The sequence below is a fragment of the Schistocerca nitens genome, chromosome 7, assembly GCF_023898315.1.
Source record: "Schistocerca nitens isolate TAMUIC-IGC-003100 chromosome 7, iqSchNite1.1, whole genome shotgun sequence".
Lineage (NCBI taxonomy): Eukaryota > Metazoa > Arthropoda > Insecta > Orthoptera > Acrididae > Schistocerca > Schistocerca nitens.
Window position 1 is genome coordinate 466,603,348 of NC_064620.1, and position 24,174 is coordinate 466,627,521.

Sequence of the window (24,174 nt, forward strand, 5' to 3'; positions counted from 1 at the left end):
CCTTTGACACACTTTGCTGTTGGCAGACGCTTGTATGAGCACTATGTTTTGCTGTTGTATATGGCGCATTTCCTTTGCGACTTAAGTTTTATTTTCGCCCCCCCTCCCACTCCTCCTCTCGTTCATGTTTTTGTTGCTGCAGTATTATTCCGCAGAAGCGGGATACAGTAATATCCTTTGTTGGAGTATTGATTCTTACGTCAAAATCACAAAAATTTAACTGAAAACTAAAACAATAATAGACTCCCGGAATTCTAAAAAATTCCCGGGTTTTTCCCGGTTTTCTCCCAGATGACAAAATTCCCGGGTTTTTCCCAGATCTCCCGGTTGTCCCGGGTCATAGACACCCTGTAACAGTTATCCAACAGAGATATCCACTGGTCAACATTACCCACAACGGAAGGAGCTAGACAGGAAGGAGGGTCTATGTGGACAAAGGTGCTCTGATCTTTGATTTGTGTGTGTGTGTGTGTGTGTGTGTGTGTGTGTGTGTGTGTGTGTGTGTGCATGCACAAGTGGGTGGGTGGTTGGAAAGGGGGGGGGGGGGGGAGAGGCGAGGTGAACAGTATATTGGCTTAGGGAGATGATGCATAAGATATCTCCATGGGAGGAGGCAAAGCTGTTGGTCAAGACAGCAGCAGAACTCGTCAGTACCACAAAGATATGAAACTGGGTACCAATACTTCTTCAGTTCCAGATAGTACATGTCTTGGCAGAGGCCTGAAGGTTAATAAACGATAATGTTGTATCTGATGGTCAAACCCTCATGGTGGAAGTCGATGAAGAATCCAATAGGGCAAAGCAAGAACGGGGTCTTAAACTGTATTCATAATTCTTGCAGGTTACAGTCATGTCAGAATAATTACAGGCATCAGAAGCGACCATGGCCCAAGTTGGTGGCTGCAAGTGTTGCAGATAAACCTGCAACACCGTAAGGGGCAACTCCTCTCCTGTGTCATATTCTGGGAAGACAGTAGTTGGGTGTGGCACTGATCCGGGATATAAAGGGGCTGTATAAGGTGGTGGTGGTTGTTGGGATGTTTAAGGGGGACTAAACAGCGAAGGTCATCAGTCCCCCATTCGAAAAACAGGCGAGCCGAAAATGTGCGGCGCAGGTAAAAACCAAAGGGGGAAGGAGACTCCCCCCAGGCACTAAATGAACACAAATGCAGCAACGAACACTACAGACAAGAAGAGTACAGACAAACACCAGACAGAAAGAAACAGAAGAAAAGAAGATGGCCGGAAACTGGTTGACAGACCGCGAGACAAAAAAGGGAAAGAGTCAACCAGCAGACTATACACCAAAACAGCAACAAATTTGGAGAGACGCGAGGACAAAAGACACAGAATGGGAAAGGTGCAGGACCCCCCTAAAGAGAACCATAAAAAGGACTACCACGGATAAAATTTAAAACATTGTCAGCCATGGAGGCATCGTCACATAAAATCAAAGGCAAAGTGCCCGGGAGATTAAAAGACTGCCGGAGGGTGCGCAGTCGCGGACACTCCAATAAAATGTGGGCGACCATCAGCCGGGACCCACACCGACACAGGGGGGGATCCTCCTGACGCAAAAGATGGCCGTGTGTCAGGTAGGTATGGCCGATGCGTAGCCGACACAGGACTACAGAGTCCCTGCGAGAAGCCCGCAGGGAGGAACGCCACACATCGGTCGTCTCCTTGACAGCCCGCAGTTTATTCGTGGCTGTCATGCCACGCCACTCAGCAGCCCACATCCCAAGCACCTTACGGCGCAACACCAGCTGCTGGTCGCGAGCCGTAAGGCCGATCTCCAAAGCTGGGGCGTCGATCGCCCCTTTGGCCAGCTTGTCAACACGTTCATTCCCCGGGATGCCAACGTGACCTGGCGTCCAAACAAAAACCACCAAACGACCAGAGCGGGTAATGGTGGAAACAGACTCCCGAATAGAGGACACCAGAGGAGAAGAGGGATAGCAGCAGTCGATGGCCTGGAGGCTGCTCAGGGAGTCACTGCAGATGACGATGGACGTACCTGAGCAGGAACGCATATGCTCAAGAGCGCGCAAGATGGCCACCAGCTCTGCAGTAAAAACACTACAGCCAGCTGGCAAAGAGCGCTGTTCAACATGGGCATCGTGAACAAAAGCGTAGGCAGTGCGACCATCAACCAGGGAACCATCAGTGTAGACAGTCTCACAGCCTGGAAATGAGGCGAGGAGTGCAAGAAAACGGCGACGGAGGGCCACAGGCGGAACCGAGTCCTTGGGTCCCTGTGCCAAGTCCAGACGGACGGCCGGCCGGGGCAAACACCAGGGAGGCGTAGGTGCACGGACCCGGAAGGGAGGCAGAAGAGGGAATGACCCCAGTTCGGACAGCAGGGACTGGACGTGGACAGCTATGGAAAGCCCAGACCGAGGTCGCCGTTCGGGCAGATGGAGGACCGTGACAGGGAAAAGCAGGCGACGATTGGGATGGCCCGGCGAGCAATGAACGTGGACAGCATAGTCGGCGAGCAGTCGATGGTGGCGAATCCGCAGCGGGGGAACCCCGGCCTCCACCAGTAGACTATCCACGGGGCTCGTACGAAAGGCGCCAGTTGCAAGCCGAACCCCACAGTGATGTATGGGGCCTAACAACTTCAACACTGAGGGTGATGCAGACCCATAGGCCAGGCTCCCATAATCAAGCCTGGACTGCACAAGGGCTCTGTACAAACGCAACAGCGTGCAGCGATCCGCACCCCAAGATGTGTGGCTGAGGCAGCGGAGGGCGTTGAGGTGCTGCCAGCACTTTTCCTTCAGCTGAGTAACATGAGGAACCCATGTGAGCCGGGCATCAAACACGAGTCCTAAGAAGTGGCAAGTGTCCACCACTTCAAGCAGGTGGCCATCGAGGTAAAGTTCAGGATGAGGGTGGACCGTCCGACGCCTGCAGAAGTGCATAATTCGAGTCTTGGCTGCAGAGAACTGAAAACCGTGAGTCAGAGCCCATGATGCTGCCTGGCGAACGGCTACTTGCAGCCTGCGTTCGGCGACTCCCATAGTCGTGGAGCTAAAGGAGATGCAGAAGTCGTCGGCATACAAAGAAGGAGACACCGACGACCCCACAGCTGCAGCCAGACCAATATGGCCACTAGAAATAAGGACACGCTCAACACCGAGCCCTGCGGGACCCCATTTTCCTGTGTATAAGATGAACTAGAGGCGGCACCGACTTGCACCCGGAAAGAGCGGTGCAATAGAAAGGTTTGAAGAAAAGCCGGGAGCCGACCACGAAGACCCCACGCATGCAGCGTGGCAAGAATGTGATGCCTCCATGTGGTGTCATACGCCTTCCGCAGATCAAAAAATACAGCAACGAGATGCTGACGTCGGGCAAAGGCCGTACGGATAGTAGATTCCAGCCGCACCAAATTGTCCGCTGCAGACCGGCCCCGACGGAAGCCACCCTGGGATGGGGCGAGGAGACCGTGCGATTCAAGGACCCAACACAAACGCCGCCCCACCAGACGTTCGAGCAATTTGCACAAAACGTTGGTGAGGGTAATGGGACGATAGCTGTCCACCGCCAGTGGGTCCGCACCAGGCTTCAAGATGGGGACAATAAGACCCTCTCGCCATTGCGACGGGAACACGCCTTCGCTCCAAATGCGGTTAAAATACCGCGAGAATGTGTCTCTGGCAGTCCCTGGATAGATGCTTCAGCATCTGCGCGTGGATGCAGTCCGGTCCTGGTGCTGTATCAGGGCAATCGGCGAGGGCAGCGAGGAATTCCCTCTCGTTGAAAGGAGCATTGTATTTTTCAGAACGACGCGTGTGGAATGAGAACGGCGTCCGCTCGGCTCGCTCCTTTAGACAGCGAAAGGCGGGGGGATAAGATGCAGTCGCAGAGCTCTTAGCAAAGTGTGCGGCAAGGTGTTCAGCAATGGCGGCAGCGTCCGTGCAGACAGCGCCGTCCAAGGAGAGCCCAGGTACACCCATAGGGGTCTGGTATCCATAAATCCGCCGGATCCGGGACCACACGAGCGAGGGGGAGACACGGGAACCCAAGGATGAGACATACCTCTCCCAGCACTCCTGCTTATGCCGTGCAATAAGACGACGGGCCAAGGCACGGAGCCTCTTAAAGGCGATGAGGGTCTCCAGAGACGGGTGCCGCCTCTGACGATGGAGAGCCCGCCTACGGTCGCGAATAGCCTCAGCAATCTCCGGCGACCACCAGGGGACAGCCTTCCTCTGAGGGAGTCCAGAAGAGCGGGGGATGGCAGCCTCGGCTGCCGAAATGATGGATGTGGTTAAGACACGGACCACCTCGTCAATGTCACCCTGTGGGGGAGACTCAATGGTTGCAGCATTAGTAAAAGCCGGCCAGTCAGCCCTGCGGAGAGCCCAGCGGGGCAGGCGCCCAGAAGAATCACACTGGGGCAGTGACAAATAGATGGGAAAATGGTCACTACCACACAGGTCAGGATGCACTCTCCAGTGGAGGGATGGGACAAGTCCGGGGCTGCAAAGAGAGAGATCGATGGCCGAGAAAGAGCCATGGGCCACACTGAAATGCGTGGGAGCACCGGTATTCAAGAGGCTAAGGTCGAGCTGAGCCAACACATGCTCCACGGCCCGACCGCGGTCATCGGAGGCAGTCCCACCCCATACAGAGTTGTGGGCATTGAAATCGCCCAGAAGCAGCAAAGGTGGCGGGAGTTGAGCAAGCAGTGCAGCCAAGACATGCCGGGGGAGCTCCCCATCCGGAGGAATGTAAACAGAACAAACTGTAATAGCCGGCGAGAGCTCAACCCTGGCAGCGACTGCCTCTAAAGGCGTCAGAAGGGGTACTGGCGAGCTACAGACAGAGTGGTGAACAAAGAGGCAAACCCCACCTGACGCTCGTTGACAGGCAGCGCGGTTTTTATAGTATCCTCGATAACCGCGAAGGGCGGGGGTCCGCATTGCCGGAAACCAAGTTTCCTGCAGGGCAATGCAGAGAACAGGGGAAACACTCAGAAGCATCCGGAGCTCAGGCAGGTGGCGGAAATAACCACCGCAGTTCCACTGGAGAATGGAAGCAGGAAGGGACTGGGAGGGCGTGAATGCGACTAAGAGGCAGACGGCGCCTCAGAGCCAACTGCCGCCACCGGGGGAGAGTCAGCTGAGTCCATAGGAAAGGCCCCCAAGGGGTCCGTGAGGGCGAGATCCGCGGCAGAGGCGAGGATCTCCACCTCATCCCCAGAGCCAGGACTATGTACAGCAGGCGGTACTGAAACCGCCGGAACGTCCTTCTTCTTGGACACATTCCGTTCCTTCTTCTCATGTCAGGCCTTAGGGTGAGAGGGCTGGGAGAGCTTCTCTGAAGGAGCGTCGGAGGCTGACGACGACGCAGAAGCCCTACGACCAGCAGGCGGCGAAACCTTCAGCCACTGGCTGACATCCGGCTGGGTAGGAGAAGAAACGGAGGAAGGGAGAGCCCCGAGGGATCCCTTCCGCGAGAGAGGAACCGGCAGAGGCAACGCCGGTGGAGAAGGAGGGGGAGGGGGAGGGGGAGGGATCGAGCCCCCCGGTTTTAGAGGAGATGTCACTCCCGAAGTAAGCGTGGGGGGAGCGACAGAAGAGGGTTTGCCCCCAACTGCTAAGGGGGCAACAGAGGAAGGCTTGCCCCCAGGAACGAGGGGGGCAGACAGAGATGCACGGCCCCGAGGGCCCACTGAAGGCGGCACAGATGAGGCGACAACCGTCGCTCGCGTGGGCGACGATAACGTGGCTGCAGCATAAGATGTTCGAGTGGAAGCAGGATACAACCTTTCATATTTCACTTTTGCCTCTCGATAAGTAAGCCGGTCCAGGGTCTTAAATTCCATGATCTTCCGCTCCTTATGAAGAACGGGGCAATCCGGCGAGCATGGAGAGTGGTGCTCCCCACAGTTGACACATACAGGCGGAGGCGCACATGGAGAATCGGGATGAGAGGGGCGTCCGCAATTTCGACATGTAGCGCTGGATGGGCAACGGGAGGACATATGCCCAAACTTCCAGCACTGGAAGCACCGCATCGGGGGAGGGACGTAGGGCTTGACGTCGCAACGGTAAACCATCACCTTGACCTTCTCGGGCAAGACATCACCTTCGAAGGCCAAGATAAAGGCACCGGTGGCCACCCTGTTAGTCTTGGGCCCTCTATGTACACGACGGACAAAATGTACACCACGTCATTCCAAGTCGGCTCTCAGCTCGTCATCGGATTGTAACAAGAGGTCACGATGGTAAATAATCCCCTGGACCATATTTAAGCTACTGTGGGGAGTGACGGTAACAGGGACGTCACCCAACTTATCACACAAGAGCAACACTCGTGACTGGGCTGGGGAGGATGTCTTGAGGAGGATGGACCCATTCCTCATTTTAGACAACCCCGCCACTTCCCCAAACTTATCCTCCAGGTGTTCCACAAAAAACAGAGGCTTCGTCGTAAGAAAGGAGTCACCATCAGTCCTGCTGCAGACAAGGTATTGCGGTACGTAAGGCTCCCGCTTGGCACTAGATCGGCGTCCCTCCCATGGCGCAGCCAACGAGGGGAACGACTGAGGGTCATAGTGTGCAGCATCAAATTCTACTCTACCTCGCTTAGAGACGCTGGTGGCCGTGCGACCACCAGCTTGGTGTGATTTATTGCGCTTCATTGCGCCACATCCGCCCAGATGCCACCTACTCCGAACGAGGGCTCTCCCCAAGGGCGCCACCCAGCCAAAGCAATGGGTACCTGGCCGATATCCCGTTGCCCAGAGTCCCCGTGCCCCAGACAAGATGGGCACATACTCCTTGGCATGCATGGGGAGGAAACAGCTCTGGCATCTGTAGTGCGATCCCTGTGTGGTCAGGGGGCTACCACCAAGAGGGTACATGACGACCCCACCACAACGGACTGGCTACCGTGCTGGATTTTAGGTGTCGAAAGGGTCCACAGTTGTCGTGGGCGCTAAGAAGAAGATTGCGCACAAGACGAGAAGGAGACAATCCAGAAGATGTTGGGTGTAGTCCCCCCCACACGACAATAGGTAACATGCAAGATGGTGGTGCATGATGGACCAATAGAAAAACACCACGTAAGGTGTCCTTCCCCAAATGGCATGCACTAACAACAGAAATTTGGAAAAAAGGAGGTCAAACCCAAGAGGGGACCATCACAGAAGGCCGAAACGTTTGAGACTCCTTTTAGTCGCCTCTTACGACAGGCAGGAATACCGTGGGCCTATTCTTACCCCCGAACCCGCAGGGGGGGCTGTATAAGGCCTTGGAGGAATGAGAGGTGTAAGTTGATTTATACTAGAAATCTAAAAACTCCAGAACATACATTTATGTCACGATCAGAATTTCATGCAGGTGGTAGACTTTTGTTACAGGGACTTGGGAAGGCGGGAAACCCTCTACACTTTCAGAAAACTGTCCTCTGCATCTTCCTGGATATCGACCTGGCTTTTAGCAATACCCTTTGAATCCATGGTTAGAGCTGCAGAAAGCATGGAACTGAGATCACCATATGCAGGTAAATCAAGACCACGCTGAGTAGACAAGAGGTGGAAACCACCATGATGAATGTATTGTGATCAACACCACCAAAGAGTGTCCACAAGGAAGGGTTTTTTGTCCACTCCTGTGGAACCTAGTGGTAAATAATTGATTGAAGAGTTAAATATTAGAGGTTGCTTTTCCTCAGGAAAAGTAATACTTGGCAAATTTGCTAGTACTATTAGAACAATGGCAGAATGAACACTGAACGTTCTGCAAAACTGGTGAAGGAAACTGCTGTAGTACTGTACATGAGGAAGCATGTGCAGGACACATACTGGAATCTCAAGATTTTCAACAAAACTCTTCCAGTACAGGGGAAGTGAAGTATCTAGGGGCAACCCAAGAAGTATGTAACACTATCATGGACACCTCACATAAAGAATATATATTCAAATGTGAAAGGTGCTCTTATATGCACTAGAAGGGGATGGGGTAAAAACTGAGGTCTACAAGAGTATACCACTGCAATAAGACCTCTGATAATTTATGCGGCTGCAGTACGGTGGAATAAAGCAGAACAGAAGGGGACCAATGGCCTTTGTTGTCTGGTCCCTTCAACCCCCCACAAATCAATCAACCAGAACAGAAGGTGGCTGCTACGGAACTTGGCACAACAGGTGGAATCAGCAGCACACCCACTGCTGGGATGGAGACCATGCTGGACGTGCCCCCATTACATCTCTGGATTACAATGGAGACACCAGTAGAGGCATACAGGTTGAAAACTGCAAATAACTGGAAACTTTACGGACATCCAGAAACCCACACCAACATAGTGATAGTGGTAAATACAGGAATGGTCAGGAAATGCCAGCTGACTGTTCAAAACTTCCAGCTGCTTCAATAAAACATTCAAGGTAACAACTGTATTAGGAAGCAGTGGAAGAACAAACCACGACACCATTCTGGAGACACAGTCTGGTTTACTGATGTGCTGAAAACAGATGAAGGTGCTGGGGCTAGGATATACAAGAATGGGGAACATCTTACAGTAGAGAGAGCAGTCACTCTAGGGAAGCTGGCCCTATATTTCAGGCACAAATATCTACTACCAGTGTGTGCATGGAGGACAATCAACATTGTTGCTACAAGGATCATGGTCTCTACATTCATTCAGATAGCCAAGCAGTCCTGAAATCTGTGTCAGCCACTGCTATGAGATCAAAGAACACTGCAGAACATCATAAAGCCCTTGTGAGACTAGAGGACAGCAACAGGGAAAACTTGCTGTGGGTCCCCTAGTCACTCAGAAATTAGTGGCAATGAACAAGCTGCTATGCTGGCCAAAATACCGGGTGATCAAAAAGTCAGAATAAATTTGAAAACTGAATAAATCACGGAATAATGTAGATAGAGAGGTACAAATTGACACACATGCTTGGAATAACATGGGGTTTTATTAGAACCAAAAAAATACAAAAGTTAAAAAAAGTCCGACAGATGGTGCTTCATCTGATCGGAATACCAATAATTAGCATAACAAAGTAAGACAAAGCAAAGATGTTTTTTACAGGAAATGCTCAATATGTCCACCATCATTCCTCAACAATAGATGTAGTTGAGGAACAATGTTGTGAACAGCACTGTAAAGCATATCCGGAGTTATGGTGAGGCATTGGTGTCGGATGTTGTCTTTCAGCATCCCTAGAGATGTCGGTCAGTCACGATACACTTACGACTTCAGGTAACCCCAAAGCCAATAATCGCACGGACTGAGGTCTGGGGACTTGGGAGGCCAAGCCTGACGAAAGTGGCGGCTGAGCACACGATCATCACCAAATGACGCACGCAAGAGATCTTTCATGCGTCTAGCAATATGGGGTGGAGCGCCATCCTGCATAAACATTGTACATTCCAGCAGGTGTTTATCTGCCAGGCTGGGGATGATGTGAGTCTGCTAACATATCGGCGTACCTCTCACCAATCACGGTACAGGTTACAAAACCAGAATCATGCATTTCCTAGAAGAAAAAAAGGCCCGATAACGGTAGATGCGGTAAATCCAACCCATACCGTGACTTTCTCGTCATGCAATGGAGTTTCCACGACAGTTCTAGGATTTTTGGTAGCCCAAATTCTGCAGTTGTGGGCGTTGACAGAACCTTGGAGCATGAAATGAGCTTTGTCGGTCCACAACACATTACTCAACTAATCGTAATCTTCCGCCATCTTTTGAAACGCCCACACTGCAAATGCCCTCTGCTTACTAAATCGCCATGTAACAGTTCATGATGCCGATGGATTTTGGACAGATAGCATAGGAGGGTACGCCTCAGTGCCAACCAAACAGTAGTGTATGGAATGCCAGTGCAACTGCAAGAGTGCTGACTTCCCCGTGCATAGACGAACCTGCTACGGTCTCCATTTCTTCCTGAACTGTCTCAGCAGCATTATGCCTTGTGCTCGGTCGGCCACTACGGGGTCTATCGTCTAAACAACCCATGGCTTCGGACTTCGAAATCATGTTTTGCTGTCCAGCGTCATCTCTCAAACATTTCGTGAACTTTCTTCTTCTTCTTCTTTTTTTTTTTTTTAATAAAACCCCATGTCATTCCAAGCATGTGTGTCAATTTTTACCTCTCTATCTACATTATTCCGTGATTTATTAAGTTTTCAAATTTATACTGACTTTTTGATCACCCGGTACATATTATGACTCAATTTGTTGGACCAGAACCTGCTCTTACCATCACTACGGTGGAAGCCCGTAAGTGTAGACTATGTGGTGGGGAGGATGAAAATCCACCACATTTAATCTTCTAATGTAAAGCATTAGAGGTGAAAAGACACAGAATATTCGTGTTATTAATGCCTGAAGAAACTGCATCTAATAATGAATTAGTAAAGGGTCACGCACCACTTTCTAAGGGTACTGATGGGCTTTACACAAATGAGGGAGTGAAACCACACAATAAACTCAATTTTGGACCTGGCAATAGGGGACTAAGACTCACTGTTCTTTTGACTCTCAGCACAAATAATCAGTGAATCAGTCAATGTCAATTTGACACTGAATGGTGATAAAAACATAAGAACTCGGGTAACAGATGTTTTATCTGTACCAAAAGTTGCTGCTAACCTTTTGTCAATTAGTGCTGTCGTCAGAACCAGATAACTAACAAATTTCAGGCATGATGGTTGTGATATAGGAGGAAACGTTTGTATGTTCAGCAACAATGATAAAGAATTTGTATTTACTGAACACAAACAGAGAAGTGAATGCTAATTTAACATGTCCTCTCAATTTAAATTCTGTTATCCTGTAGCATCGACACATGGAGCATTTGAATTTTAATCACATAAATAGATTACCAGACCATACCAAAGAAGGAGTTTGTCTCCTGCTGGTAGTAAAGAACCTGTCATATGCATGACACGTCTCAAAGCAAAGCACTCCATATAGTATGCACCATGGACCTTGAAGTTGGTGGGGAGGCTTGTGTGCCTCAGCTATACAGATAGCCGTACCGTAGGTGCAACCACAATGGAGGGTTATCTGTTGAGAGGCCAGACAAACGTGTGGTTCCCAAAGAAGGGCAGCAGCCTTTCCAGTAGTTGCAGGGGCACAGTCTGGATGATTGACTAATCTGGCCTTGTAACATTAACCAAAACAGCCTTGCTGTGTTGGTACTGCAAATGGCTGAAAGCAAGGGGAAACTACAGCAATAATTTTTCCTGAGGGTATGCAGCTTAACTGTATGGTTAAATGAAGATGGTGTCCTCTTGGGTAAAATGTTCTGGAGGTAAAATAGTCCCCCATTCGGATCTTCGGGCGGGGACTTCTCAGGAGGACATAGGTATCAGAAGACACAAATCTGGGGTTCTACGTATCGGAGCATGGATTGTCAGATCCCTTATGGGGGCAGGCAGGTTAGAAAATTTAAAATGGGAAATGGATAGGTTAAAGTTAGATATAGTGGAAATTAGCGAAGTTCAGTGGCAGGAGGAACACGACTTCTGGTCAGGTGAATACAGGGTTATAAATACAAAATCAAATAGGGGTACTGCAGGAGTAGGTTTAATTATGAATAAAAAAAATAGGAGCGTGGGTAAGCTACTAAGAACAGCATAGTGAATGCATTATTGTAGCCAAGATAGGCACAAAGCCCATGCCTAACACAGCAGTACAAGTTTATAAAGCAACTAGCTCCACAGATGATGAAGAGATTGAAGAAATGTATAGTAAGGTAAAAGAAATTACTCAGATAGTGAAGTGAGGCGAAAATTTAATAGTCATTGGGAACTGGAATTTGATCGTAGGAAAGGAAGAGAAGGAAAAGTAGTAGGAGAATGTGGAATGGGCATAAGGAATGAAAGAGGAAGCCGCCTGGTAGAATTCTGCACAGAGCATAACTTAATCATAACTAACACTTGGCTTAGGAATCATGAAAGAATGTGGTATACATGGAAGAGGCCTCAAGACACTGGAAGGTTTCAGAGAGATTACATAATGGTCAGACAGAGATTTAGGAACCAGGTTTTAAACTGTACGACATTTTCAGGGGCAGATGTGGACTCTGAACACAATCTATTGGTTATGAACTGTAGATTAAAACTAAAGAAGTGTGACAATACACACTGTCATAAACCAGCATCTGTGATACACTGATTAATGCACAATAACATTACTGAAAAGGACTGACCTGCCATTAATTAATACACCACTCGCTTTTCACAACTGCTGTGACCTGACAAGGAATATAAATTACTTTCCAACCGGACAAGTGTATTACACTGGCTCATATTTACTGTCAAGTTTCAGACAGCACTGCATGCATGTTGCTAAGGTGGAAGGGTGCTGTACCCAAGACACTCAATTCAGACTGCTTCCCAAGCAAAGTACATAGTTCTGCTACTGACATTTCAAGCAGTCAAATCGATGGGCATGTTGCAGACTAGTCTTTTAAAGGAGGAAAGAGAATCTGTGGGAATAGAACATACTCAGTATATAGGGTACCTCAGGTACCTTTTTTGGGACAATCCACCCAACACACCAACTTGCAAGGCCCTCCAGTTGTTTGAATATAATCAAGATAGCTTTTAACTGTATGTGAATTTCAGCCATCTCACTAAAAGACTGGTAATGGAATTTTCAATTGGTCTCATTTTAATTAGGATGAATTCCAAAGTTACAATAAATAAAGAAACTCCTCCAGAAACACTGCTATAGGAAATATTAAGTTTTTGATAAACACAAATAAAAACAAATATTTGGACACAAGACACAGTAATATAGACCAGGTTAAAACAGATGTTTTCGGATGCAAACTGCAAATGACATCCAGATAATGTCTCTGTTAGTTGAAAATTTATCACACTTTAAAGATGAGCTCAACGAATAGCATTAAAAGATTAACAAACATATATAAAATATCCTAGAATTAAGGATAACTGATTTTGTAGAATTACTAGGAAAACTACAATACTGAATTTTTTGTTTCAGCTATTAACATCTTTGTTAATCAAAACCAGAGAAATGGTATCCATTCAATAAGCAGCAGGAAACTGTATTAATACTGTAACATTTTCAGTTCAAATTATAAATAATGTGGGTCTTGAAATAATCCTAGGGACCAGCTTCAGCAATCTGCGTGCATTCCCAATACGGGCTCAGATGCAAGAAACTATAAGATCATAATGTTTCAACCCATCAAGGTACATTGAAATGTGTCAAATACAATTAATCCCATTAAGAAACCAAGTTCACAAACACTGCTCAACATTTATTTACAAACTAGAAAAAAATTGAGTTATGCCTAGTAAATTGTTTGTGCTGTTGCATAAACTAGTTGTACTGATTTATTAAAAATAAGGCAAATAATTTGTTTTCTATACTTTTAATTACGGAATCTGTACCATAAGTGTTCTGGACAAATCGTGAAAAATCGTAATACAACGTTGTTGTTTAAGTATTTAGTATTTGCATCTCAAAACTTCAAAACTGACAGGTATTTTGGGATCAGGACTGGTTCAAATGCATCACTGCTAGCAACATGTCAGTCACCCTGAAAGCTATGGGGTTGGGTTGTTTAGGGGAGGAGACCAAACAGCGCGGTCATCAGTCTCATCAGATTAGGGAAGGTCAGGGAAGGAAATCAGCCATGCTCTTTCAAAAGGAACCATCCCAGCATTTGCCTGGAGTGGTTTAGGAAAAATACAGAAAACCTCAATCAGGATGCTTGGACATGGGATTGAACCGTCATCCTCCCGTATGTGAGTCCACTGTGCTAACCACTGCACCACCTCACTCGGTGAAAGCTATGGAACTCATTCACATAGCCTGATGACAAAAGTTTGTATTGGATTTTTTTCACTGAGAAATACATTTAGAACTGTTGCAAGAAGAAGCCATGTTATTTATTACACAGCTTATTTTCTATTTCCTTCCCACTACTTAATTTTATCCATATTTTGCAGCTGTGAAAGTGACTGTATTCAGTACACAATTAGTATGGTGTTTTATTAAATTACACAATGCATTTTGGACCCTATGGGCCCATCATCACTAGCAAAACATCTTACACATCTTAATACATAATTGGCTTCTGTTCTTGAGAGTAAGGTACAATTTAATAAAACACGAAAAAATTGTGACTGAAGACATTTTTATTCATACTACTTTCCTAACATTAGTTCATTGTTTTCTGTATGTGTTCTAACATCACAGTTTAATTTACTTACCTGAAATTCTTCAAGCAGCTTCTTCTCAATCCATGCAATTACATGTGTAATATTTACTCTTCTTTCTCCAAACTTTGGCCGAGCGGATAGCCAAATTTTTGGGTTTTCTCTAAATCCATACCTGTTAACAGTTTGTCAGTCAAAAGCAATAAGATATATATTTCTACATCTACATTATCCTAAGAATTTATGGACAATTACACTCATGTGGATTGACGAGGAAGAAATTGAACACTGAAACCTAAAGTACTGTGACCAGTGTGACTGCTCAGCGTGCGTTTTCTCATTAAATTATTGGCTGTGATAGTGATTCTTGGTTTTCTAAATATCCTCACTTTGATTTATCGCACCCATTCATTTCAGTTATGAACGTGATGTTCCATTATTTACCTTTCATTCCAACCACTGTGTCTCATTTTCCCTTTTCACACATTCTTTACTCTAAAGGGAAACAAGTCCATTCTGATCATGTACTCCATTGCTTTCTATTTTTTATGCATAACAGTACCAACTACATGTAGCTCCCAATCTGTCAAGATATATGTAAATGTATTTACATTTACGTATAGCTAAACAACAGAGTCAGAAACACATCTGGCTGTACAAATGGATAGCACTATGGTATTAACGTACTTCTTGCTCTAGTTGTTGTTTAATTCTTCTATACAAAAAGGAGAAAATCTTGTACATGTAGTCCAAGAGAGAAATACATCTGCAATTATCTGGATTGCCCTTATCTTTGTTTGTGTGTTGCAGATGGATTATTGCTGTGCTCTAATGTTCAGGGAAATGTCACCCAAATTTTTGGTAGAGCATCATGTACCAATGTCCAAATCACATCACAATCATATTTACATATTTCTGCGAAAATTGGCCTTTTAATTTTTCTGCTCCTTCAGTGCAGCTTCCATCTCTTGGGCTGTGGGCAACTTTGTGCGTTCAGAGTTGATCTATAATAATAAAGATTTTGCCATAATTTCAGCATCTTCCCTGTTAATATGTGTCATTCTTCTACCCTCACTTTGTAGCAGTAGCTTGGGATTGGGGTGTCAAGGAGAGCATTACTTCTAAAGTTGTCTTCCAAAGGTTTTGTCATAGTCTCTGGCATTGTATTTGTGGTAGCCTTCTTTTAGTGAGTTAATCACATCTTTCTGATATTGTTTCTTCATTTTCCTGACAATTGGGGTGATATATTCTCTGACATTTTGAGGGTGATGGTGTTTTTGATTGTTTCATAGCATTGAAATTTTAACCATGTCTATGTCCTTCTTCACAAATTGTATCACATTCTGTAGTCCGCCAGGTACGTATCTTACATGGGTGTAAGGGTGCTTAACTTTCAGCTACTTGTTTGGGGACTTGCAGTGGATTAATTTTGTGGTTTGCATGATTTCTTGATAACTGTCTTTTCTGATTATTGGTGTGGGTCATGATTCCACTTTTCTTTGTTGGTCTTTGTTTATTTCTTCTTTAGAGGTGTAAATTTAGTTTTAATAATGACTATATAGGGTCCTGAACCTGTATCATCTTCTCTTAGTGCTTTAATATTGTAGATTTCTCTATTAAAGGATTTAGCCGTGCATGCATGATCCAGTTGCCTCTCCTCTGTTCGCAAGTCACAATGTTTCCAAGTTTGTTCAGTCTCCTTTAAATTTGGAGATGATGGTGCGCTGTCCACTGAGTTCGAAAATTCTTTGGTCATTTTGGTTGGTATGTTTCTATGGAGCCCATTAGTCAATTATATCTTGGTCATTTCTTTTCTTCTTGGAGCCCATTTTTTAATTATATCTTAGTAGTCCCCCCCCGTCTCTCTCTCTCTCTCTCTCTCTCTCTCTCTCTCTCTCTCTCTCACACACACACACACACACACTCCTTAGTAGGATGTTGTAGTCCCCTAATACTACCTTAACATTGTTTTTATTTACTTGGGTTACTGTCTGTTCAAAATATTCAGCATGTACCCAATATCATTCTGAATAGTATAACTGAGCCCCTACTATTATTAAATCCTCTTTTACAGAATCTTTCCTCAAAGAGCCTAAATCACAGGAGACATTGCAGAGCCATGGACTTTGATTAAAAATGCTAGTTACCTGATAATCATATGCCAGAGACTTCTGTACCAGATAATAAATTCCCCTGCCATAACTAACATCTAACAGTAAAACCTTCTCTGCTTTGGTAACACTTTCATTTCTAGTATTAGCTTGCACCTTATGCTCTTACTATCAGATTGCTTCTGAACTGGTTAAGTCATCTGTATGCTTTTCTCCACAGCCTGTAAGGCTCTGAAACTACTGGAGAGATGCCTAGATTGAAACTATCAGACCTGCAGCATCTAGCATCTCCTGTACCATTCCACTGATTTTGTAAAATTCACTAGGGAAATTAAAAAATGGTATGGCATTAGAGGCCTTCCTCTTGCATGGATGGAGTCTCATCATAACTTTAAAAAACAGGGTAACGTTAGCAAACGATATGACAGAATAAGATTAAATTAAGAAATGGGGAAAAATTAACTATGGTGTGACACAGCATTTGCAGTTTGGCCCATGCTTCAAAAACTATGATGTTTGCTAAGTACAGAAGTATACTGATAAAGGACTTATACACATCCATAGTAGAAACAGCCAGGAGAGTGGGGAACACTGTCAGAACATTGCATAGCTACAGAGGACTCAATGAAGTATTAACAAACTGAATGGTTAAGACAGACCTCTTCATTTTGGGATTATTTTCAAAAGGAGACTGCTGAAATATGATCAGCCAATGGCCTCATCAACAGGCATGGTAGCTTCACCCTCAATAAAATGTGAACCCAGCACTCAAACAAATGAAGTCACGACATCAACCAAGGCCAACCTTTTTACCTGACAGGAGCAGCATAAGCACGGAGGAATCAGAGTTCACATACAGCAGTCAGTTACCACATCCGTCCACCAATTCACCCTGCATGGCATGTGGCCAGGTAGTTGTGGAAGGGGTGGGGATTGATGAGTATACAGGAAGCATGATGTAGCAAAACACACTCATTCTACAGATATCACCTGAAGACGATGGCAATGTACGCAGCTGAAATACTGTGTTTTGTAAATGACGCACATGGCTGGACAACCTGAAAGCATACAAAAGTTGATTCACTGGAAAAGCTTAATATCACACTTTTAAAACTCTATGTCATAGTGTTGTCAGCCCTAATTTTTCTGATTTCAAAAAAGTATAATTTTCCTAAAATAACATCCTAGTTTATGAAATTTATCAACTACAAAAATTTGACTTTCTAATAAAACCATGGAGGAATTTTACAAATTTCAGTGCATAATCGTATTTCTGCGTCATAAAACCTTTTTGAGAATGTATATACACAAGCATGATGCAACAAATGGAAACTGGACAAAGGCTGGGATTCGAACCGACGTCTTCTGCTCAGTGGGCGGATGTGCTAACCACTACACCCTGGTACAATGGTTTTGCACAACTGCACAGAGTATCCTCAAACAGGTCCCTCCTGAATCCAAATTTCCATTCACACCTCAGCTCACTTGGTATTCCCCCAAGCTCGAATGGCATTGCAGTGGCTCTCCAGCTGTAATTGAATAGCAGCTCAGCATCACAGAATAAGGGGGATCCTACCTATAACCCAGGCACAGGCACTTCATCAAATTAAACTATATGGTTCCAGGTACCATTTCAGGTCTCAAAAATCTATGATGTACATAAGCAGAGTGAAACAATGAATGAAAACCGGTACCAAGGCCAGGATTCAAACCCAGGTCTCCCACTAGTAAGGGAATACCAAGTGTGCTGTGGCATGAATGGGAATTTGGATTTAGGAGGGAGACATCATAGGGTAACCTATAAGTTGTGCAAAGTCATTATGACAGGGTGGCTTGGTGGTCAGCACATCTGCCTAGTAAGCAGCAGACCCAAGTTCGAATTCTGGCCTTGGTATCAATCTTTATTCGGCACTTCAGTCTGTATAGGTGTTTGAGACTTGAAAAGGTCTCTGGAACCATATAGTTTCATTTGCTTTTTGTGCCTAATTTGTATATTTTCTCTACTTTTTCCGTCTTTTACATTACTATTAAAAATGTGATAACTGTGGAATTTAATACAGCGTATACATAAAGCCCAGGAATACTTTCAATTATTTATTGCACAAGAACTAAACATCGTACAGACGTCATACATATTGCACTTTGAAGAGAAACTCTGAAAGTTTTTTTTTTTACAAACTTTCGATATGCGAACCATGAGTGACCCAGCAGACATCAATACGGTAATCAAATTCCTGCCATACCTGTCCCAGCATGGCATCATCGACCGTGGCAGTCGCTTCCCGTATTCTCTCCCATAGATCTGCTACATCGCGTGATAGAGGTGGTACATACACCAGATCTTTAATGTGTCCCCACAGAAAAAGTCACACGGAGTGAGATCTGGTGATCGGGGAGGCAATCTTATGAAACAGCTGTCCCCTTCTGTAGCACGGCCAATCCATCAATGCAGCAGCTCCGTGTTCAGGTACCCACAAACTTCACAATGAAAATGGAGTGGAGCCCCATCCTGCTGACAGATGAATGGAGAGCCCAATTGCATTTGAGGCATCAGACATTGCTGCAACATGTCCAAGTAGGAATATCCAGTGACAGTGCTCTTGGTGAAGAAGAATGGCCCATACAGTTTTCGACATGATAAGGCTAAAAAAAAATTGAGTGGATTCTATGTACCCCAGATTCAACAGTTATGCCTGTTCACTTTCCCATTAGTGTGAAAAGTGGCTTTGTCGCTAAAAATTAAGTGATCAACACTGCCATCCCCATCCTCATTCAATTGTTAGAATTGCAAACAAGACAAAAACGCTTGTCTTTGTAGTCGTCATCGAGCTTCTGCACTAGCTCCAATTTATGGTTTCATAGACTGCTTCTGTCACAGGACTTTTCACACTGTCACTGGAGCCATTTCGAGTTCACGGGATGCACGACGCACCGATTTCTTTGGACTCCTTATGAATGTCTCTTGTATGCGCTCCACATTCACTTCACTCACACTGGGATGTCCGCTTCTCGTTCCCGGGCAGAAGCAATCCGTCGTAACGAATTTGTTGTGCCAGTGGTAAATGGCTCACCATGTTTGCAACTAGCGGCTACTATCGGCAAATTACCAAACTATGCCGTGGCGGTACACATGGGGGGGGGGGGGGGGGGAGACCGCTTTCAGGATTTCTCTTCAAAATGACATATGTATGACATCTGTACAATGTTTGGTTCTTGTGCAATAAATAATTGAAAGTGTCCCCGGACTTTATGTACACCCTGTATTTTGCTACAACTCTCCAACATGCATATTTAAATAAGCTTTGAACTTAGAGACACAGTCAGTCCATGGCAAGGATTCAAAGTGTGCAAACACTATGTCATTCAGCATTATTTCTCATGAGTCCACATTAAATAATCACAGAGCAATCTGCAGGCAGTCAGTGTGCATTTAGCATTCAGTCAAATAAAATTCCACAACTGCTGTGTACATCAAGGTACGACTGAATTATGTAAATATAGTCACTTGTGTAGAACAGTTATTGTGTGTAGCCAAGGTATTATTAACACTTGCATTTGAGTTTATTGATGTGTACTTAAAGTATGAAGATTAATGCACTGCTGAGTATTAGTATGATGGGCAGTGATGATAAACATGCATAACTTGAAATCTATACTGACCATATTGTGTGTAATTGCTCCTTGGTCCTTGCTGGGAGAAAGACTACTAAGGAACACAATTCGCCGGTTAGTAAATGGACAATCTCTGTGGTGAGTTACAAATTATTTCAGACATCCACAGAGATGTCACAAAGCTAGATAAGAATGTACAATTTGCTACTCCAGTTCTGCAACTGTATCAGTGGGAGTGATGTCCACTTCACTTTTGAGATGACTATAAGAAGAAAAGTGTAGAGGATTAAGGTCAGGCAATCTTGGAGGTCAAGGTACATGAACTACCAGTCCCATTCATCTTGGACATGACTGGCGCATTAGATATCCTCTCATACCATCGGCATAATGCTCCAGTACTGAACTGTGCCCTTCAACCATGCGCCATGTGTGAAATTTGAGTCTAATAATATGGGGACCTGATCAAAAAGCTTGCACTTCAAGTAAAATTGTACTAACCAGGACATATTTCATACCAAAGCCAGTTGTGGATTGCAACTACACACTTGCAATTATCTCATAAATGGCTTGTTTGCAGGCCAATATTTACTGGATAAGTCTTTGTTTCTTTTATTGTATACTTCACCTGTGTCAGTATTTGCTAGTAGTTGTGATACACCCTGTATATGTACGGCAGTCCCTGTTGTCATTATGTTCAAATCTGCTGTTTATACCTAAACTTCTCTCCCCACGTCCAGCACAATCGTCCGCACTGCAGCCAGTAACTAACCACAGTCCCTCTTAAAATATGTGCCACTGAGTTGAACTGTCACTGCTTCTATTACAGCATAATTCTAGTAAAATGCCATGTGCCCCAGTGTGTTTGTTTCTTGGAACCTTATTTAGTGATCATTTTACAACCTGTGCTCTGTCATCATTAACCTCACAGAGATCCACCACACTCAAACAGTCTGGCTGATATAGTTAATATCACATTAGCACAGGATTGAGATTGATGTTCTATTCCATTGCTCATAACAAACATTAGTCATTACTAGTGTGCAAAACACTAGTTTCTGCTCATCACTTTGCATATGTGCCTTAGTTTGTTGGATGTGGCATCACAGTAGCTTAAAACAGCAAACAGTTTCTTGGTTTCCCTGGGAATGTAAGAGTTCTGCCTTCTTTTTTCTTACTTTATACCTAAATTAAAATCTAATGTCCCCCTTACTATCACTATTTTTTAAAACACATTGTTAAGGTGCTCCAAATCAGAACCTTAAGGCCATTGTCATAAGGAATATTGTTATGCAAATGAACATATTAGGATATCCATCTTCTGTGCCATGTGACGAAAACATCTCACATTAGGTACAAGTCTCAGTGTGTATGTCACCAACACACAAAGTGATCTACTTGCCTGCCTGCTTGTCATTTAGTAAACAATTAGCATGTCTTCCAAACAGGTGAACTTTCCATCTCTCTGCCTTCATAATGAACTTGATGCTTACATGAATACCGTTTATATCAATCAGAATCAGCGACAGTGTCATTTCAACATGAGGCCATGTGAAGAACATGTTGTCAATGGAAAAAAAAAAAAAAAAAAAAAAAAAAAAAAAAAAAAAAAAAAAAAAAAAAACACTTCAGGTGGAAGGCAGATGAGACAGTACCAGTTCTTTAAAATGCTGCATTAATAGTGACAGTGGGGAACTCATTGAAATGCTCTCGTAGTATTTGCCACTGTACAAAAAGCACATTTTCAGAAAGCAACGTTGAAACAGACTAATTTTGTACGGTGGAAATTGCTCATATAACAATTTCAGCGTGTCTTGCAATGGCCCCCTTGAGAACATGGAAACTACAGCAGGCTGATTATTAATGCAATGGGCTTATCATCAATGGTCACAAACTAGGGTTCCTGAGAAACCATGATCCTGGCTTGGCCCACATAGAAGTGTGTGTGTGTGTGTGTGTGTGTGTGTGTGATTTGGCTTACAGGAAATTGAAAGACAAGTTACATTGTCTGTAAACAGTGGCAACAATTGTGAGCACAGTTGTGGAAGAGCAAGTTTCCATGTTACATGCACTCCTGTTTGACTGCTCCAGTAGGGGGAGCAGCACTTAATTCCAAACCAAAAATGTGGTATATATACACTGAGGCACCAAAGAAACTGGTACAGGTATGCATATTCAAACACGGAATTATATAATCAGGCAAAATACGGCACCGTGGTCAGCAACACTTATATAAGACGAGAAGTGTCTGGCAATGTTGTTAGATCAGTTACTGCTCCTACAATGGCAGGTTATCAAGATTTAAGTGAGTTTGAAAGTGGTGTTATAGTTGGCACATGAGTGATGGGACACAGCATCTCTGAGTCAGCGATGAAGTGGAAATTTTCCCATATGACCATTTCCCGAGTGTACCGTGAATATCAGGAATCTGGTAAAACTTCCAATCTCCAACATCACTGAGACTGGAAAAATATCCTGCAAGAGCGGGACTAATGACGACTGAAGAGAATCGTTCAATGTGACAGAAGTACAACCCTTCTGCAAATTGCTACAGATTTCAATGCTGGACCATCAACAAATGTTAGCGTGTGAGCCATTCAACAAAACATCATCGATATCGGCTTTCGGAGCCAAATTACCACTCATGTACCCTTGATGACTGCACGACACAAAGCTTTACATCTCACCTGGGCCTATCAACACCAACATTGGCCTGTTGATGACAGGAAACATGTTGCCTGGTTGGACAAGCCTCGTTTCAAATTGTATCGAGCGAATGGACATGTATGGGTATGAAGACAACCTCATGAATCCATGGATCCTGCATGTTAGCAGGGGACTGTTCAAGCTGGTGGAGACTCTGTAATGGTGTGGCGCGTGTGCAGTTGGAGTGATAAGGGACCCCTGATATGTCTAGATAAGACTCTGACAGGTGACACATACATAAGCCATCTTGCCTGATCACCTGAATCCATTCACATCCATTGTGCATCCCAATGGACTTGGGTAATTCCAGAAGGACAAGGCAACATCCAACACGTCCAGAATTGCTACAGAGTGGCTCTAGGAACACTCTTCTGAATTGAAACACTTCCACTGTCAACCAAACTGCCCAGACATGAATATTATTGAGCATATCCAGGATGCCTTGCAACATGCTGTTCAGAAGAGATGTGTCCCCCCCCCCCCCCCCTCCACTTCATGTTGCGAGACTTCTGCGTGCTTGTGGGGGTCCTACACAATATCAGGTAGGCGTATCAGTTTCTTTAGCTCTTCAGTGTAGATGCTTATATGAGGGCATGTTGACATATCCAGGCAACCAATCTACATACTGCTAATGACACTGGCAATGGAAGCCATCATAGGCTCAGGTACATCCACATAATTTATTTGGGTGAGTAACTAAGACATCTCTATTAAAAAAAAAATTTTTTTTATGTCAGTGTTAAAATTTGTAGCACCATCAGCCAAATTAAAACATGTAACAAAATATAGGAATATTAAAATATGGTCTCGATGCGACACATTACCGAAGGGAAATACTGCATATGGTCTAAAGCATAAAAATGATTTAAAGGTGTCAAGTACAAAATGCAAAAGTTGTAAGGAATGGTGGAAAGTGATAAGCAATGAAAGTAAAATGAGCAACAGATTATTTTAGGCTGCATTACATAACTGGTCATTTGGAAACTATCCATCAAAATATGTTATCTTCTTACCAAACGAAAGCGCTGGCAGGTCGATAGACACACAAACACAAACATACACACAAAATTCTAGCTTTCGCAACCAACGGTTGCTTCGTCAGGAAAGAGGGAAGGAGAGGGAAAGAGATGTCACCCCCCCCCCCCCCACGTCATGTTGCGAGACTTCTGCGTGCTTGTGGGGGTCCTACACAATATCTTTCCTTCTCATACCCTCTTTCCTGACGAAGCAACCGTTGGTTGCGAAAGCTAGAATTTTGTGTGTATGTTTGTGTTTTTTTGTGTGTCTATCGACCTGCCAGCGCTTTCGTTTGGTAAGTCACATCATCTTTGTTTTAGAATATTTTTCCCACGTGGAATGTTTCCCTCTATTATATTCATATCAAAATATGTTATCTGTAAGTTATGTGCTCACTTTCTGATCGGCTATATCTGCCATTTTATAACTGGATAATTATACAATACATACTGTGCTTGAAAATGGTCTGTAAGGCCAAAAGTGGCCAATCATCCAAGACTGGTAAATCTTAAAATGCCTTTCCATAAAATTCAGTTTTCATGGATAATGTTAGTGAC

At 44.7% G+C, this 24,174-nt stretch overlaps 1 protein-coding gene across 5 annotated transcripts in view; it reads right to left on the reverse strand.

The window, feature by feature from the left end:
* LOC126194848 (testis-expressed protein 2) overlaps positions 1-24,174 on the reverse strand; it is a 407,145-nt gene that overhangs the window by 52,633 nt on the left and 330,338 nt on the right. For all 5 annotated transcript variants that reach the window (XM_049933193.1, XM_049933191.1, XM_049933190.1 and 2 more), the window contains exon 14: positions 14,229-14,349. In XM_049933193.1, the coding sequence (XP_049789150.1) occupies positions 14,229-14,349 (121 nt within the window). The remainder of the gene's footprint in view (positions 1-14,228; positions 14,350-24,174) is intronic.